General features: G+C 48.1%; 2 protein-coding genes across 3 annotated transcripts in view; one reads left to right on the top strand and one right to left on the bottom strand.

Moving 5' to 3' along the window:
- The window catches only part of TAF1D (TATA-box binding protein associated factor, RNA polymerase I subunit D), a 365,188-nt gene that overhangs the window by 36,967 nt on the left and 309,702 nt on the right, over positions 1–18,519 (top strand). The gene's annotated exons all lie outside the window — the stretch shown is intronic.
- AMOTL1 (angiomotin like 1) overlaps positions 1–18,519 on the bottom strand; it is a 51,604-nt gene that overhangs the window by 16,471 nt on the left and 16,614 nt on the right. For both annotated transcript variants that reach the window (XM_084503843.1, XM_084503844.1), the window contains 4 exons: positions 13,878–14,145; positions 8,087–8,231; positions 7,135–7,224; positions 208–353 (listed from right to left, as the gene is read on the bottom strand). In XM_084503843.1, coding sequence (XP_084359969.1) covers positions 208–353; positions 7,135–7,224; positions 8,087–8,231; positions 13,878–14,145 — 649 coding nt within the window. The remainder of the gene's footprint in view (positions 1–207; positions 354–7,134; positions 7,225–8,086; positions 8,232–13,877; positions 14,146–18,519) is intronic.

Raw genomic sequence — 18,519 nt, 5'->3', positions numbered from 1 at the left:
AGTATCTGTGGCTGTGGTCTCCTTTGATTGCTTGTCTGGCTCGGTGTTGTATAGCTATGTGTTTGTTTTCCCTGTGGGAGGGACATTGCTTGGGAGCAGGAAGACCTGCCACACCATGGCCAAAACAGATGTAGGATGTGGATGGAGAAAGCCCTAACTGCAAGGCACTGTCAGACTGTGAGCAGAGGAATGATGCCCAGGCCTCACCTCCTCTTCCAGTTTTATGACCTTGGCTTGAGCATTGTTCAGCGCCTGGTCGAGGATTTCGATGTGCCTCCGCTGATCCTCGTTGGTGGAGCGCATGGCAGCCAGCTCCATCTCCAGCTTCTCCTTCTCCTTCAAGTGCTCCTTGTCTGGAAGAAAGCCAAGAACAGGAACAGCTCCATGAGAACAGCTCACAGGCCCTGTGCCACACGCCCGAGGTAAGCTGCCGCCTTCCTAGAAAAGTAAAAACTATGTGAAGCAGCAGCGAGTGGATCCATTACAACATGTGCTGAGGCACAACAGGCAAGGAATTTCTGCAGCCAGAGCTCAGCCTCTCGCTGCCCATCCTTATGCAAGCACCAGAGACAGAGATGAGTGGCAGCTCGGGCTGCAGCTGCACTAGCAGAGCTTGTGAACCCTTGAACCTCACTCTTGTCCTTACTGCTGAACTCCTAGCATCTTCCCCAGCAACATTTTGGCTTGCACCAGTGATCCCTTCACCCCACACGATGCCCAGGCACTGCTTGAGGACAGCCTGCATCACGGACTGGTTATAGCTGCCAGCTTGCATGTTGCTGCCCTGCTCTAAAGGGCAAGAAACCTCGGTCACATGCATGCACCAGTAAGGAAGGATAAGATAGGGGACATCCACATGGGCTTTTTCTGTCTGTGCAGGGAAAGAGAAAGCCACAGGAGCTGAGATGTCAACTCTGAGGGGGCCTTGAGTGGCTTTCATGTCCTGCCTGCATGATCTAAGTATCCAGCATTTGGTGCTGCTCTCCTGCTAAGCACCTTAATGGATCAAGAGCAAGCAGATATCCAGCAGATAATCTCCATGCCAAGAATTATCTCCTTTTTGGACAAGATTTAAAATAACACTTTAAAAAATGGCTAAATTCAGTCAGCTTTGCTCACGTTTTTCCTTCATCAATGAACCTCGGGCCCATCACCAACTTTACTGGCAAGCTGCATGTTGAAAGGCTCAGCTCCATCCATCCCTGCCCTGACAGTGCTGAGGAACCATTTCAGGGAACACAGCCATCACAGGCTGGTTGCTGGATCTCCAGCCTCAGGCTGCAAACAGTTAATGATGGGAGGAAACAGGGGATGGAGGTTTCATTCAGTGAAATCTGAGATTTCAAAATCTGGCCTTCGTTTTGGATCACAGCAAAAATAGAACACTTGGAAAGCCTCCAGGAAGGAAAACTTCCTCCAAAAATTAATTTGGCGCCAATTAAACATTATTTTGATTTTTGATTTTTTAAACACAGCATTACGGAATTTATTATTTTTTAAATGAAGCAAAAAAGTTGTTCCAAAATCATCCAAGTGTGGAAAATCTGCCCCTGACATCTATCCTCAGCTCCACCTGAGCATGAACACTCAAGTTGTGAGGCCCAGCAGTCCCTGAGGAGGGTCAGGACATCTCACATGGATGAAGCCAGCCTATTTCGGAACTGAACTACCCCAGAAGGGCTTTATTCTTAAAATATATATATTCTTAACCTTAATTATAGGTGGAATGAGAACAGCATTAATTTACAACCTACTGGTACTCCTCTGCAGTGAAGTGAGATGAATATGAGCCGAGCCATGTGGCACTAGTGGCCCAGGTCACCCCAAACCCACCTAGGCATCTCTCCATTTGTCCTAAAAGGAGTAACACCACACCACCAAAGCAGACCCTGGCAGCAACACCAGCTCATCAGGCTCTGGGGAGCCTGTGAAAGAAGCACAGTGACTGCTGTGTGCTCCACATCGCCAGCTGGCACCAGGACCAGATGAGTAGGACATGGCCTTCATCTTCCCACACAGGCCAGGAATTCTAAATCTGACATGCAGGCCTCTTCCCTTGACACAAACACATTTACTTCAATCCGATTCACCAGCAGAAACATCAATATCTATTGTATGAAAGTGTAAATCCAGGCAAATTAACAAGCAGCTCATTTTATTAGAGGGTGAGGAGGCCAGAAGACAAACACTATTTCAGTCCTGTGGCATTCAGTCGTCTCATGCTGGGACCATTCTTGCTGTGCTCTGGACTTGAAACCTATGTTATATGAGGACAGTGTGTACAAAAACAGGATTTGGGACCTTCACTTTCAGGTTTCATCCAAGAAACTCAAAACACTCGGCTCACCCTGCTGCAGCAAGTTTTCTAGTGCCCCCTGAAAGGAGGACAAGACCACACTGTCCACAAAATGACTGCTGAACCCACTAGAAAGCTGGCAAGAAAAAATTACTTAACAGCTCTAAACAATTTTCCATGTCAGCTTTTCCCTGCAAAATACTGGAGGTATACTTTATAAGCACTTTCCTACACTCCATTAATTTTTAGTAAAGAAGAACTTCATCAAACATACCTTAAATTCTCTTTAAGTACTTACAAGGTACCCTTAAAGTCTAAAAATCCTGTTTTACTGTATTACACTGTGCATATTCCTTCTATTTTGGCATGTATGTTTTACCCAGCAGACTCCAGCTAAGAACTGTTTCCATTTTCTGACAGGCCACTGCCACATCCCATTAATAAGGAATTCCCAAAAGGCTTCTCTGCTCTGGTTTGCAGCACAGCTTTCCACCCACTGCCTCCGAGTGGCATACTGAAGACGTCACACCTACGCTCGGGCTGGGTAGAAAAAAGGAGAGAAAAAGCAAAGAGTGAAGCTAGGGTGCTTCACAAACAGGCATTTTGAGTTGCCAAGCTGGGTAGTTCCACCAAAAATAGGCCTGCTTCTGCTTTGAAGCAGAAACTAGAATTATTAGAATTAGAATTAGAATTAGAATTAGAGTTAGAGTTAGAGTTAGAGTTAGAGTTAGAGTTAGAGTTAGAGTTAGAGTTAGAGAGATTCAGCCCATCAGTTGAACGCTTGCCCTCAAAGCCACCCACACCTAAATACAGCATTATATCTAAGTATCAACTTATTTGAGTAATTATGTGACCATATCAATACATCCCAAGCTGTTTTTCTCCTTGCTGTGATATTGCAAAGTGGTACAGCTGACAAACACACTCCTTGTTCCTGCATTATGACCACTGGTGGAAGAAATTACATCAAAGGAAGGCCTGAGGCAGCGAAGCAGAACTGGGGAATGAAGCAGTTCTTTGCATCCTCACTGTCAGGTCCCAGCAAAAACAAACCAACCAACCAACCCCACAACCCTCTCCCCCCCGGAACAAAAAAAGGCGATACCAATGGCCTCACAAGATTTATCAGGCAACGTGCATGAAAGAAGCCTACCCTGGATGGGAGGCATAACCAAATGCTCTGTCTCAGGAGAGCATTTTCTGAAAAGCAGTAGCACAGTCTCAATGGGTTACCATTTCTTTTTAGCTCATTCCTGCATCCAGAATGGGTTGGATTAAGGCTCTCTGTATGTTCACCCCCATCACTTCTGTGAAGATCACCTTCCCACCAAGCAGGCTGAGCCCTGGCCGTTGTGCACACACCAGGAATGCAGCTCCATTCGTACAGCCTGGGCTCCCTCACTGCAGAAAATGAGACAGCACAGGACCCCCCTGCACTTCATAAGTGCTGCATTAACCCCTGCATCCTGTCCAAATGCCAGCAGAGCTCATTACAAGTTCCTCCTCCTGCAGTTTTGCTCACAAATGGCACGCTCCTGATAGCTCTTTCAAGTCTTGGCCACGCAAAGACCAAGGAAAGGCTGAGAAGCTGCAGGACTTTGTGCTCTGAGGAGCTGAAGTCCCTGGGTTAGTTTTCTCACATGGTGATTAACAGGGATTTTGTGCTGGAATTAATCATTATGATGAATTTTAATGTACTTAACGAATGGTTCAGTATGTGCTTATTTATGGTCACCGACTTACGTAGGGATGCAGAAAGGTTTGAAGTTCTTTCCTCCTTTGTCAGAGAAAGTCACCACATCTCCATCTGCGTGTGCTTTTCCTCACCCTACAGAAGTATCACCGGCAGCTTAAATGTGCTTTGATTTACAGCTTGGCCATTGCCAGTTGCATGGCATGAGGTTCAAGCCAGGGGAGAATTTGACCTTCACAAGCTGAAAACTGAAATTGGATTTCCCATTCCCCTTCCTCTCATAGGGTGGGGGGGAATCATGCAGAACAGATGCATTTTTCAATACAGAACTGTTTCTTCAGGCTCCTGCCCTTGGCACTGGGTACACGAGGGCTCCAGCTCTCCCATCTCCCACATGTGAAGCTCACTGTGGTGAAACGACAGAGCTAGGGCCTCCCGTTCACTTGCCCCTGAAACTTATGACTCTGCATCGATTCTTTCTTTCTTAATACCAAATGGCTCTCGGTCTGCCCAAAACACCACTCTCAGAAACATTTACTGTGAGCGTTTTCTTTGGCTGGGCTCATTCGATGGGAATATTTCTTTGTCTGGGATTTTTGGGACAGAGATACATGCACAAGTACTACACAGCATATCAGCTGCACGTTCCCATGAAGCACGAGGCTCTACTAAGACACTATAAAAACTGTCTGCACATTCCCCCTAATGAGTCCAGAGCTGTGCGGAGTTAACCCGGATGTGTACAGGCTCCAGTCTGCCCCAGACACCTGAGAAAACAGTCCCTTGGAGGAACCCCTGCTCTGACAGAGTGGCTCAAAGTCCAGAAATCCCAGAAAAATACACAAAATTCTCAGACTCCACCAGAACAAATGTTTCCTCTGACACCCTGTATTATAACCTTTCTCTCCGGCCTGTGTCTTTGAAACCATCAGTCTTTCTGCCTCTCCCTTTTCACAGCATCTCTGCCTCCTGCCTCCTCTGTTGCCTGTATGGGCCCACACACCTTCATCAGTTGCTGCTTCGTGTCTTTTTTTTTAAAGAACCTTTTCCACTGACAAAACATCACATAATTACCAAGGAACTAACAGGCTGTGAGTTCTCTAACTGCACCCGCCACAACAGCAGCATTTTTCATTCCACACAAATGCCTAGCACTTAATACTTCGAGGCATGCAGCCTGGCTTTGCCTATCCTTATTATAAAGAATGAGAGTTTTTGTCACTTTCTGTCCCCATCTCAGAGCACACGACTGCTCCGTGCTGCTGCACTGCTAATGGAGAGAGCTGCCAAGAACTGAGAAGTGATCCCTGCATGCCCGCCTTGCAAGACTTCTTTCAGGGCATTCATCCTGTTACTGGAGTTCTACCACAGTATTAATTCTGTATTTGCAGTATTTCCAAGGGCAAGTGTTAAAAATACTCAGAACTTTTGTCTTTCTGCCTTCATCTCACCATGAGACTGGCTTAAAAATGGCAACATTTAGGAAGCTGCTAACGTTGGAGTCTTTTTATGTACCGTTTGTTTTGGGGATGTTAAGGGTCATGTTTTCAGGTTGTTTTCCAAAAACTTTCTGAGCCCTCGGAGGAATGTTTGAGGCTGACAGCCTGATATCGAGCTCATTGCTGTGTGTGCCAAAGCAGCCCAAAGAACACGACTGAAGAGGACCTGCTCTACATGTGCCCACTTTTCTATTCTTGGAAGCACTCTGCCTCACATTGGTAACATTGAGCTCTCTGGGCTAGACAGGAAACACTCCAAGTATCCAGCCCGTCTTATGTGATAGGATCTGAAAGGCTATATTTATATTTGGTCGTTAGCTGTGAATTGATAGCAGCAATATGCTGAGTGCACAGCACGGAGTTTTACTGCTAGATGTTTCACATTAGAAGCACAGAGTGTGCTTATGTGCTGGAAAATAACTTAAATTCTGTCCATCCTGGGGATTTACCTCACCCTTGCAGTTACCATCGCATGTGAACACCGCCAGGCTGCCTCTATATGAAGACAGCAGAGCTCAGTCTGCAGCTTGCTGTGTGCAGCTTACCCTGTTTGAACTCTTCCCAAGGCAGACAAGACTCACACAGCACTGCTGTTTTCTTAACAGAGCAGCCATTGGGATTCACAGCAGTACCTACACTTGCTAATATGGCCAAGCCAACACAGTCAAGGAAAAGATAACGAGATTCTCTTCTTGTTTGTGCACATACACACCAAACCATCAGCAATGTTGATGTGCTGGCATCATCGCCGCAGGTGGGAGCTAGGAGAAGGCTCTCCTGCGTTTGGAGCAGCTGGGGGATGTTGCAGGGCTGGCAGCAAGACACAACGAGTGCTGGTAATGGAGACGGATGGCTCTCCAGCTAACCACTTGCAGTTGGAGCTCATCTTCCAAGAAAGCTCTCAGTGCAATAAATAAAACAGAAGAAATCAGCCGGACGCAGGGTTTTGCTTTACTGGGATTTGAGCCCACAAGGTAGTGCACAGCTCCTGGGTGGTCAAAGCCCTTCTGGAAGCATACTGAAGATGCTCGGGATACACAAGAGGCTGTCACACAGCATCCAGCTGCTCGGGTTTCGGTTTGCCTGGTCACGTGCAGCCACCAGCACAAGGTGGGGAAATGCTGTAGTGCTGTGCTCAGTCATTATGGGAGCCTAAAATTGGATGGGAAGGGGTGTTTTGCATAGCAGTAGAAACTGTAATTTTTTTGTCTCAGCAGTCCTCTGTGAAAACGAAGGTCCAGCTCTTCTCTGCCTCTTGCTCATCAACCCATGGCACTGACAAATCATCAGAGGCTGCTCTAGACTTTTCCCAGCCAAGAGAAGAATTTGGCCTCTCTAAAAAACATGTATTTTGAGAGATGATCCCTGCAAGCAACACTTAGCAATTTCAGACAAATATTTATAAAAAAATGAGCTAAGCTGTGTTACCATTAACTCCCACTGCCTGTTTCTGGTGCTCAGAGAAAAGAACAGTCTAAACAATCCAGTTTGCAGCTTAAATAAGAGTGTATTATGAATTAGCTGAGGAGAACCAAGCCATAAGGACAATAAAATTAATAGCAAAGCGTTCGCCTCCACTCCCGTACATATATGTGTGTGTGCATATATATATAGGCATCTTGGAAACAGATTAACACAGAACTCACTCTGAGTGACATAAAGGCCCTCTGTGGACTTATCCTCGTGCCCATCGAAGTCTCTGCTGGCTAGCTGCCTGTTGGCTGTCTCCAGTCGTTCTGCAAAAAAACAGGAAATACTTTAAGTATAAATATATGTATATAAAATTGTAGGCCAACCAAGAAAATAAGATGTGTGCCAGCAGTGCAGTATAAATAGACTCTGAAGGAGGGCATTTAAATGGAGGCTGACACATACATAAAAGATGAGACCTTTGACCTCTTCCATGAAGCTGTGTCATTCAGATTTCCAGAAGCTGGAGGAAAAACCTCTGCCATCTGCAGCTAACGTGCCCAAGCAGTTCATTTCTCATGCTGTCCGAAACGTGCAATGCACTTGCAGCCTGCCTTTACCCAGCTCTGCAAGGTGATGGATGCCTTTCCACGGCGGAGTGCATCCCCTGGTGCTGCCAGATGCTCTGGGGCAAGGCGGCCTCCACCCTGGTGTCACTGATCCTTGGGACTGTCATGGGAAAGGAGCAGCTTCTGCAGTCAGGGATGATTTCCCCTGGGAAGGGCGGCTGTCAGAGGGATGGGACTCCCCTGCCACTAGCCTGCAGGGACACTGTGGGCAGTTTCCCACTGCCACCTGCCTTTGGGTGTGCTCCCCACCATCACCAAAAAGAGCAGCCAGCCCCCTCGCCTCCTCTTAAAAGTAGGAGGCTGCTTGCAGAGAGCATCTCACTGCACGAAAAGGTACCAACGTGCCCCATCAGGCACCTGGACAGCCAACAGTTACTCCTCCATTATTTATTACTCCTCCATCCTTGTCTTATGCCAGTGAGCAGGGCCTGATTTCTCAAGAAGGTTATCTAAAACGGGTGAAATTAATCCTCTAAAGCCTGCTGCTCTGGAGCTTGTGAAAAGTGAAACTCGTGTCAGCTGTGGAAAACAAACAAAGAAACAAGCAAACTTAACATACCACGGAGATCCCTGTTGAAATCGTGAAGTCTCCTAATTTCTCCTTCCAGTTTGTTTCTCATCGCTTTGTCCAGAGACTCCCTTTTAGTGGTGGTCTTGACCAGGCCCTCATAAGCTTCTGAAATCCTCTGAATCTCTATTTCAAACTGAAAGGAGAGAGAGCTCCCATGAAAGCCTAGCAGGGAAGTGTCCCACCTGGCATTCACACAGAGCGTTGCGATGGGGCACGGGTGTTGGGGCAATGCCTGTGCCCAGTGTCATACCTGCCTCTAAAATGAGAAGTTCTGCACACCACCAGGAACGTTATAGCCTTGACTCTAACCTCATTTCAGCTTTAAACCATTGCAGTTCACTCCTTTCTTCCCTTGACTGCAAACTGCTCTACACAAGAACAAGTTCTCTATAACAGGCCAAAACAATTTTGGGGGGTGTTCAATCTTCCTAACATCATCTCCTTGAAACCTGGCAAGCTTGCAACTTAAAACCTGAATCCAGAAGACTGACAGAAGACAGTCCCAGGCAGGCTTTTGTTGTTCAGGTCACTCAGATCCAGCTCTTTTAATTAGCTGATTTCATGTCGGGTGTTACAGCTTGGCTAAATCACTGCTGAAGGAATGATCAGCACCAAGGTGGGAATCTGCTCCTGCATGCCTGGCTCTCGTGTTTGTGGAGAAAAGCTCGATAATGTGCATGGGCTGGAAAACCAGGAGATATATATAGCTTCCCACATACCTTTCTAAATCTGGTGCTTTCTGAGCCTCTTGAGTCACGGGTGGGACGGGTTCGTGATTTGTGAAGCCAGGGTGCGAGCCCACCTCCACTCGTTGTGGAGGCAGGTCCCTCTCCAGGGCTCATGAAGCTTTAGGTTTAATTTGCCAGCTGCAGTGCTTGCAGAATACAAGCTCCAGGACCAGGGATGCTGGAGCAGTCACCTCTGCCATTCGTACAATTGTTTCAGTTCGTACAATTCCCCAAATGTTTCAATTCGTACAATTCCCCACGGCTCCAAGACACGGATGACATGTTGAACCAGCTGTATGCCATGCTATGGCACTTTCTTGGGTGAACTACAAATGATTATTCTGACTTTCCTTTTTTTTTTTTTTAATTTTTTTTTTCAAAGCAGGACCCGCAGGAAGCCCTGTTACATTTTAGCTAATCACTCCTGGAAATGTGGGTCCCCAGGCTGCTGAGACACAGCCAGACACCAAGAGGGTTCCCACCATGGGGACAGCATGCTCAGAGGAACACTGCATAAATCCTAACTGCATCGCAGCAAAGTGTATGCAAAGATTTGTTTTATACTTCCCTGCACTCAGAATGCTTGGCAATGAATTTACTTCCCACAAACAGGAAATCAGTATTAAAAATATCATGCACTGGAGAATCTTGGTTTAAAATTCATCCTGAACATTACTGTTGTTCAAAAACACACAATAAGTTTTCTTTTTCACAGAACCACAGAATGGTTTGGGTTGGAAGGGACCTTAAAGCCCACCCAGCTCCACCCCCTGCCATGGGCAGGGACACCTCCCACCAGCCCAGGTTGCCCAAAGCCCCATCCAGCCTGGCCTTGAGCACCTCCAGGGATGGGGCATCCACAGCGTCTCTGGGCAGCCTGTGCCGTAAGGAATTTCCTCCTTATATCTAATCTAAACCTCCCCTCTTTTAGTTTAAAGCCATTCCCTGTTGTTCTATCACTGCCTGATAAAGAGCCCCTCCTCAGTTCCTCTCCCGAGCTGTTACGTGTATTTTTCCTCATACACAGAACAACGCAAGCTCATACAAAGCCTCATCCAAATGTATGACATATTTCATGAGAAAACCCATTTAGTGTGAATTTTGCAGAATCAGAGCATACCAATTAGTTACTCAAGTAACAGCACGGTTGCAGTCACTTGATCCTCTTATGGCTTTTTCTTTCTTTTTTTCCCTTTAACATGACCTCTGCTAGCAGAAGTTCTCTTCCTGTAAGTAGCAGAGGCTGTATTCAAGCTACCTTGCTCCTTGACCATTTACACACACTGAGTTTCTCTAACGCTCCCCTTGAAAGGAAGGTTTGGCTCAGCAAAAATTGTCTTTAGGGCACTTTCCTGAACCCTTAACTACAGGATCCTGGCCAAACATCATGCTCAGGAGGTGTCCCAACACCCTCCTGCACCTACCTTCTCCCACTGAGCTGTTTCTGCAGGAGATGCCTGCAGATGCTGCAGGAAAATTGAGAACCTCCATCAGCGATGAACAAAATTAAAGGAGGGCAGAACAGCAAGAAATTATGCTGATCCTTCTCAGAAGCTCTGGGATTTCCTTTCCCTTCTTCTGCTGGTGGAAAAGAACGATTCAGCCTCCTCTCTCCCTGGTAGCATCTCGAGCTGACCTACTCAAACAGCCCCCACAAAACAGCACGGGAAAGAGCCAGCCCAGCCCAGCAATTAAACTCCAGCAAGGTAACATTGCCCAACAAAAATACAACGGCAAAAAAACATAATGCTCTACTTTAGCAAAAAAAAAATTAAAACATGCCCTTCCCTCCCAGTTCTTTTTTAGATAAGAAAACCAGACAACACATCAGACAGCACAGGGATTAATCGCTGCCTTGTACCTCTCTGCACAATGTCTGTTCAGACATGACTTAGAATTTGACAGCCCTCCGGGCTGATCCGTTCAGAGGAATGCCCACGGGAGCAATCTGCGTCAGGCTGATTTTCCCTCTCTAATTTCTTCTCCTAATTCTGTTATGGGAATACAGAAGAGCAGGGAGGGTTGCCCTACCTATAATAACCTCGTTACACGCAGATGAGAAAGGAGTACTTCTCATGACCCTTCCACTTCCAACAGCAGGGAAGAGTTTCCACACCCAGCGCAAGGAATTTAACTCACTGTTAGGTTTTTAGGGGTGGCATTCAGCTCAGGCGGTGGGAACACAGGAGGACCTGCCCCGTCCATGTGTTCAAACATGAAAAAAAAAGCAGGGCAGAAATGATAACGTGCATTAAGATTTTGGTTCAGGAAATTTTCCTGAAGCAAGAATGCACTTGAGCATGTGTTTTGCTTTAAGAGTCTGCTTACATTCCCCTGAAGTCAATGGGATTCGAGTCCACGCTCTGTTGACTGAAGTGAGACTTCAGCCCCGTGCCTGAATACCTTTCTGTCGGTGTCTGATGCAATCGACTCGCAGGGCATCCAAGATAAAGAGAGAGCCGTTCCTAAGAGTGTGAAAGGAAAACTGAACATTTTTAGGGCATCATACCTCTTACTGAACAACATGGCTTTTGTAGAATTATTAACTGGAATCCTTACTTTTGCCCACAAAGGCCACGGGGAAGTCAGCCTTAAAATCCTTACAGCCATCTTCCCCAATAATGCTGCTGCAGAAATTTCCTGGCTAAGTTTAGGAGATTCTGTGAATCCAACACAGAGGAGGAGGCTGCAAAGATGAGGGTAGCGACAGTACAACAGGTCTTCTTTCTAACCTTTTTGAACCTTCTGGTCACAGACTTTCCCAAAGCTGAGGCTGGGACATGGTCTCTCAGAGCTGCCTCTCCTCCTGTGAAAGGTGGCTCCAACAACACCCTGACAAAACACAGCACGGGAAAACTGAGCCGCTCTTGAGACTCCTAAATTCAGAGAGAAAAGACCTGAAGCCTAAGCCCACTTCAGTGGGAAGTCATAAAATGACTTGCTGAGGGTGCCTTCCACTCAGAGCACGGATAAAGGGGTTGCACAGGACTGGCCTTAGAATTGAGCCCTGGGGATACCCCTAGTGACTGGCCATGAGGCAGGACCATATTGCCATGCCTGATTAACTGCTTTGCTCTTTGACTGCCTTCCAACAGCACTCAGGATAACTGTTTCCATAACTTTTACACTTTTACACTGAGGTTAAGCTAACAGGTCTGTAGTCTCCTGGGTCTTCTCTTATACCTCTTTTGTAGATGCCTACAACATTGGCCAGTTTCCAGTCAGCAGGGACCTGCCTGGGCTCCCAAGACCTTTGGTAAAGGTCCAGCTACAACGTCTGCTAACTCCTTCAGTAGGCTGGGGTGAATCCCATCCGGCCCCATGGACTCATGAACATTCAGCTGATACAACTGACCATTTTGGTGACCACACATGGGTAGACTCTGCTCCTCCAGTCACGATCCTCCAACTCAGAGGACAAGGCAACCCAAGATCTATCATCAATATTAAAAACTGAGGCAAAAAAAAAAGAAATTTCTCCACCTTTTCCTCACCCTTACTTCTTAGGTGACCACCTTCATCAAGTATCTGTCCAATGTTTTCCTTAGGCCTCTTCTTGCTGTTGACATACTTGAAAAAGCCTTTTTGTTGTCGGACACCACAGTGGCCAGTGTCAACTCAAGCTGAGCTTTGGCTTTTATGTTATCTCCCTACAAATGTGAACCGTAGCCCTGTACTCTCTGCGTGAAGCCTGACTTTGCTTCCAGAGTTCATACACTTTCTTTCACTTACCAAGTTCCAGGAGAAGTTCCCTGTTCAGCCAAGCCAGCCTTCTGCCCCTCTTGCTTGACTTGAGGCAGAGTGGGATCGCCTGCTCCTGGGCTTTTAAAATATGGCTTTTGAAAAGCAACCAGGAACTTTTGAAAAGATTTCCAGGCATGGACTCCTAAACCTTCTACAGCAGATTCCCAGGGGACACTGCTAACTAGCTCCCTGAGAAGCTTAAAGTTTGCTCTCCTACAATCCAGGGTGCTAACTTCACTGACCTTTTTTCTTATTACATCAAACATTTTGAACTCAACTATTTCATGATAGCTGTGGCAAAACAGCCACCTGTTGTCACATCTCCCACAGGGTCTTCTCTGTTCCCAACCAGCAGGTCCAGGAGGGCACCTTTCCTCTTTGGCTCACTAAGTTGTGACAGAAATTACCTTCAACGTGCTCTAGCACTTCCCCAGACTTCTTGCAGTAGCTTACGTGTTGTATTTCCAGTTTGTATAAATAACTCACACAGCCTGGGCCCTTGGGACCCAAAGCCTGCAGACCTGAGGAACATCTGCACTGACTTCAGTGAGCTCCCAGCATCTCTCTTGTTTAATTTCCCCTTCTCTTTCCTTGTCACTCCAGGCCATGAATGAGGCATCATCCTTCTCCAGTGAAAATATGCAGTGTGCATACAGAAAAAGGGGGAACAGAATCTCTGCAAACACGTTTTTGAGTAAAATCTTTACCACATAGGTCATTCAGCTATGGGGGCAGTGCTTTTTGAACCAAGATGTCCAAACATGTGTCTAAGATCACCTTTTAGAAACTCAGAGCAGTCACTGAAGACCTCTGTGACAACCATGTTGTCCAAACCTCGTCATTTTGGTTGTTCAACCCCGTTGTTCAAATCACATCAACCCCACTGCCAGCCTTTATGGTTCCAGAGGGACGTGACAGAGGATTGTGTTGAATAAGACAGCTCAGGACAGAAGTGGCCAAGCTCTTCAGCTGCTCCTCACGTGCAGCCCTGCTGTCTGTGCAGGACTTGGCTGCCCTGGGAGCAGACCCTGCCTGCACAGGGCTTCTGGGGCATGTTCACGAGAAGCTGGCACTGATGGGTGGATGGGGAAAGTTTCCATTTGAAGGACACTCGATGGGCTGCCCCATTAAATGCAGAGGGACCTTGGGGCACGGGATTACACTTTTGGGAGACCACCACGGAGAGGCGATGGTCAGACGTGACCCATTGATACATCCCCATTGCAGACATGACTGCGAACATCTTGAGGGACCCGAATGCACCGGGGAGCACGGAGCCCCGACCCCATCCCCACCCCTCCACGTACCTTCTGCAGCTTGTCGGCCTTCTCGTAGTACCCCTCCAGCTCCTGCCGCAGCACGTGGTTCTCCTCGGAGAGCATCTCCACCATCTGCTGCGCCCGCTCCACGATGGCGAAGGCGTCGGGCGTCAGCTGCGGGCCCGGCAGCGCCGGCGGCTGGCCAGGAGCTCCCAAGGAGCCCGGGAGCAGGGGACCGGCGGCGGAGGAGGCCTGCGAGGACATGGGGCTGTGCTGCTGGGCCGGCGGCGCTGGGAAGGGCGGCTGGCATTGTCGGCTGCGGGGAAGCACAGGCAGGGGAGGCGTCAGAGCCGCGCGGCCTCAAAACGCACGCGGGGGCCTCCGCGTGGTTTATTCAGCGGGTTGTGGCCGTACGGGTGTGATTCCGGCCCTCGGTCACTCCTAAATACGGGGAAATTGTCTCGCCGCCGGCTCCTGACAGTGATGTATACATCTGGCACGGCGGGATAAAGGCAGCATTGAGTGCAAAGCGGCATTTTGGCCTAGGTGCACAGCTAATATTTCAGCTCGGGCGGCCTCTCCCTGCCCCCAGCTCACCGCAAACCCCACCGCCGAGCGGCTTAAGCTGACAGATGGGGCAGCAGCACAAGGGACACGTTACTCACCCTTCCAAACCCGAGCCGAGGGGCTGAGCGGCCGAATTCGGCCCCACCTGAAGTCCATCAGCCAAGCATTTTCCAAAAAGTGCGTTTTAGCTTAGCGGCCAGCCGTCAGGCTTGCTGCAGCCCCCGCACAAGGCAGGGGATCTGGCAAATGGATGCATTTACACCGTCTGGCCTCGCAGATCCATGAATGCCGTTTTTCAGGCAGACAATTTTGTGCTAAATGAATACATAGTAAACATGATGGCTTGTCTACACGGCTCCTCAAAGTGGGGTTTTCAAAGGCTCTCAGCGCTGGCCTAATTCTACTGCTGACAATAACAACCTGTCACTGCCTGCCGTGGTGGCAGAACAAGAGGAAAAGCCAACAGGCTTTTGAAAAACCTGCCCTAAAAGATTGGGAAAACCTGGGCCGAGCTCATAGCGATTGGAGAGGATGCCCCGGCAGCTCTTTTCCCTGCACCCACTGCAGAGCTTTGCAGCGGTGCTTGATGCTGCCTGAGCCTGGAGGAGGACACAGCAGGGGGAGCACACCGTGTGGGCTTGTGTGCTTGCATTTGTCACCGGCCCCAGTGCCAGAAAGGAAAGGAGTGTGCGGAGCCCTTCCCACGCTGACTTCCTGGCTGCTGCAGCTGCATGCAGCGGCCTTCCGACGGTGCTCGGCAAAGCCCCGGCTGCAAAAGGAAGCAAGCCCCAACTTCCCCTGAAATGTCCTCAAAGCGAGGGGTCCGAGGCGGCTGCAGAGCTCCTGGGCACTGGCGCTAGGTTAAGACATTGGTCCCTGCTCACCCTCCTTTGACTCCATCCTTTTTGTACCCTGCTGGCAATGCTTTGGACCACGTAACACAGCCCAGAAGACCACCAGCCTTCTTAGTGCCAAGGACACATTGATGGCTCATGTTCAGCTCGGTGTCTACCAGACTCCCCAGGTCCTTTTCTGCAGAGCTGGGTGGTCCCCAGCACGTGCTGGCACCCTAAGGCACAGATTTTGGTGCTGCCATCACTGCTGGGGACCATAACGCAGGGACAGGGCCTGCCAGAGACAGGCAGGGACTTCTCCTCCAAAGGAGCTGGATCTACAGAAGAATACATGTAATTGCTTGTGGCCAAAGTACCCGTGTGGAAACAGACCCGCAGATGGGCAACAGATCAGCATCTGATTCGGGTGCTGATTGCTGGGAGCATTTTAATCCATTTTCCCCACAAACTCAGACCGGTCAGAGCACGGGAGGCTGAGACAGCGCTGAGGCCACCAGGAAGATGCAGCCCAGCACAGCAGCCATGAGGACTGTGTCAGTGCCGCTGCTTGGCTCCACTCCCCTTTGTATTCGCAGGTTTGCAACTGGGGAGCTCAAAGGATTCATCTCCCCATTGTTTTGCTTGAAAATGCAAAACCCCTTGCAGTGGAGCAAGGGATGTCACTTGCGATGCAAGAGGTGCTCCACATGTGTGCAGAAGCAGCCAAGCACACCGCATCTCCTCGGCGCAGCTGGCAGCCAGCCTGCACTTACCTGTTGTACCACCACAAATAGCTCAGCTAAACGTGAGCGAGTGTGTCCTAAAATAAATATAAAACAAAAGACACAGGTATATTTTATGCGGGTTAAAGCCCTGCTGTCTGGACGCAGTTATGCTGCCCCAAAGACACCCATTTCCTACAGATACGGGTTTTCTCACTTCTTTCTGGGAACAGCTTTGAGCAATATAACACATTTCTAAATTGATCTCTGAAACTAAACCGGGGGAGATGAAGCACTTTCTCTTTTTCATTACAAAGCAGTGCAATCTCCTGTTGTAGATACACCCTTCGAATGCTTGCAGAAACTCTTTACACTGTACTTTTGGAAAATCTCATCCTCCCATCAGTTTGACCTTTTCACATGTTTCAGTCTGTTTTGCTTTATACTAAAGAGGGAGGAGAGGTGCCCAGCATCTCCTTTTTCTTGAACTGTGAATTGTCCATCGAGCTACTAAAGACTTACACACTGTAGCAGCAGCTGGGCACCAGCATCCTTATAGCTGGGGCCACAGGAGAGATTCTCCAAAGCATTTCCAACTCAGACACAGAACCAGCACAAATGCCACTGCTCCTTTTGAAGCACAGCAGTTCAATGAGTATTAACTGTTTCTGACATTCACAGGACCACAGAATGGTTTGGGTTGGAAGGGACCTGAAATACCACACATTTCCACCCCCCTGCCATGGGCAGGGACACCTCCCACCACACCAGGTTGCCCAAAGCCCCATCCAGCCTGGCCTTGAGCACCTCCAGGGATGGGGCATCCACAGCTTCTCTGGGCAGCCTGTGCCAGGGCCTCACCACCCTCTGAGTGAAGAATTTCCTCCTTATATTTAATCTACATCTCCCTGGCTCATGCCAAGCTTTCTGTCCACCAGAACCCCCAAGTCCTCCTAATCTTTTTAAAAACAGGATGTTTCCCTTTTTCCAGTCACCAGGGACTTCAACTGACTGCCAGGACTTTTTAAATATGATGGAGACTCTTGGCACCTCCATCAGCCACTTCCCTCAGGGCTCTGGGATGCACGGCATCAGGCCCCACAGACCTGGACCTGTTCAGTTGTATCAGTGGGAAGGATTTTGTTCCCCCAGCCCTCATCCACAGGTTCAGAGATTTGAGAGGTGTGGGAAGCCTGACTATCAGCGAATATGGAGGCAAAGAAGTCATTGAGTACCTCAGCCTTCTCCATGTCTGTTGCTACCAGTTCTCCCTTCTCATCCATCAGAGGGGGCACACTCTCCTCGGCCTTTCTTTTCTGGCCAATGTACCCAAAGAATCCCTTCCTGTTATTCCTTATCCCTTGCCAAGCTCTGTTCCATCTGTGCCTTGACTTTCCTGATCCCATCCCTGCACATCCAAACAGCATGTTCAGTTCTCTTCCCAGGCCACGTGTCTCTGCTTCCTCTGCCTGTGCATTTCCTTCTTGTGCCTCCATCTCACCAGCAGGTCCTTGCTCAGCCTGGTTGTCTGCCCTCCCTGCCCGCCTTCTTATCATGGGGATGGAGATAAAATAATCATTTAATCTGTCCCAATTTAATTATGACTTAGCCAACTGTAAAATCTCTGGCTGTATATATCCCATCAAATCAACACAGCGAATCACATTAACAGATCAACATCTGTAGGAACACAAAAATTAAAACATCGGCTTTGTTCACATCCCAGCTCTTGTGTAAAAACTCCAAAGAAACAAAGCAATCAGGATTATCCTGAGCTCCTTTGGACTTAGAAAAGAATGACATTCTCCGCATGTTTCTACCGTATTTTAAACATTGATCTTACTCTGCCTTAGAGCAGGTTAAAATCTTCCAGCCCACCACATTTTCATCAAAAATTGTCCTTCTTAAAAGCATGCAACTGTGGAACATTGTGAGTTCTGAGTATTTCTGCGACACTACTGCAGCATTTGTACTAAAAACATGTATTTTTGTTGACATGATTCTAGAAATAGGGCTCCCATAGACTTCTGCGATGCAATACTAGAAATGAAAAAATGCAGGAAATAAGAGAGAAACACAGATATAGAGAGAGCTTTTCAAGGGCTATCACGCTAGGCTCACTATTCTGCACTCTTAGATGATATATGGATTGCAGTATATAAAACCTGCCATAGATAACTTGCAGTACACTGTCTTCAGCATAATACTTGGCCATGGATCTCACTTTCATAAGAAATCCCACAGAATTCAGCACGGCCATCCACAACCCTAAATTCAGGCACGGTCTCAATACACCTGTTGGACTGGAGCCCCTGGGAGAAAGAATAATCAACACCGAGGAATATCGAGGGCAATCTGCAGCTGTATGTAGGAGTAGGAAACCAATTAATGATGAAGCCTACTTGCCATTGACTACCAGGAAATTGTAACTACAGAAGAGCTCTTGCTCGATGAAGCAGGGCAGCATTAAGAAGCAATGAAACTAAAATCCCTGTAAATATTCTGGAAAGTCCACCTGTGCACGGTGCAGGTACATCTCGGCTCTCTGTGCAGGGACAGAGAGCAGCC

The sequence above is a fragment of the Aythya ferina genome (genome assembly GCF_964211825.1).
Source record: "Aythya ferina genome assembly, chromosome: 1".
In the NCBI taxonomy this organism is placed as follows: Eukaryota; Metazoa; Chordata; class Aves; order Anseriformes; family Anatidae; genus Aythya; species Aythya ferina.
The sequence above is the reverse complement of the archived record's forward strand: the minus strand, read 5'-3'. Positions and strand labels throughout refer to the sequence as shown.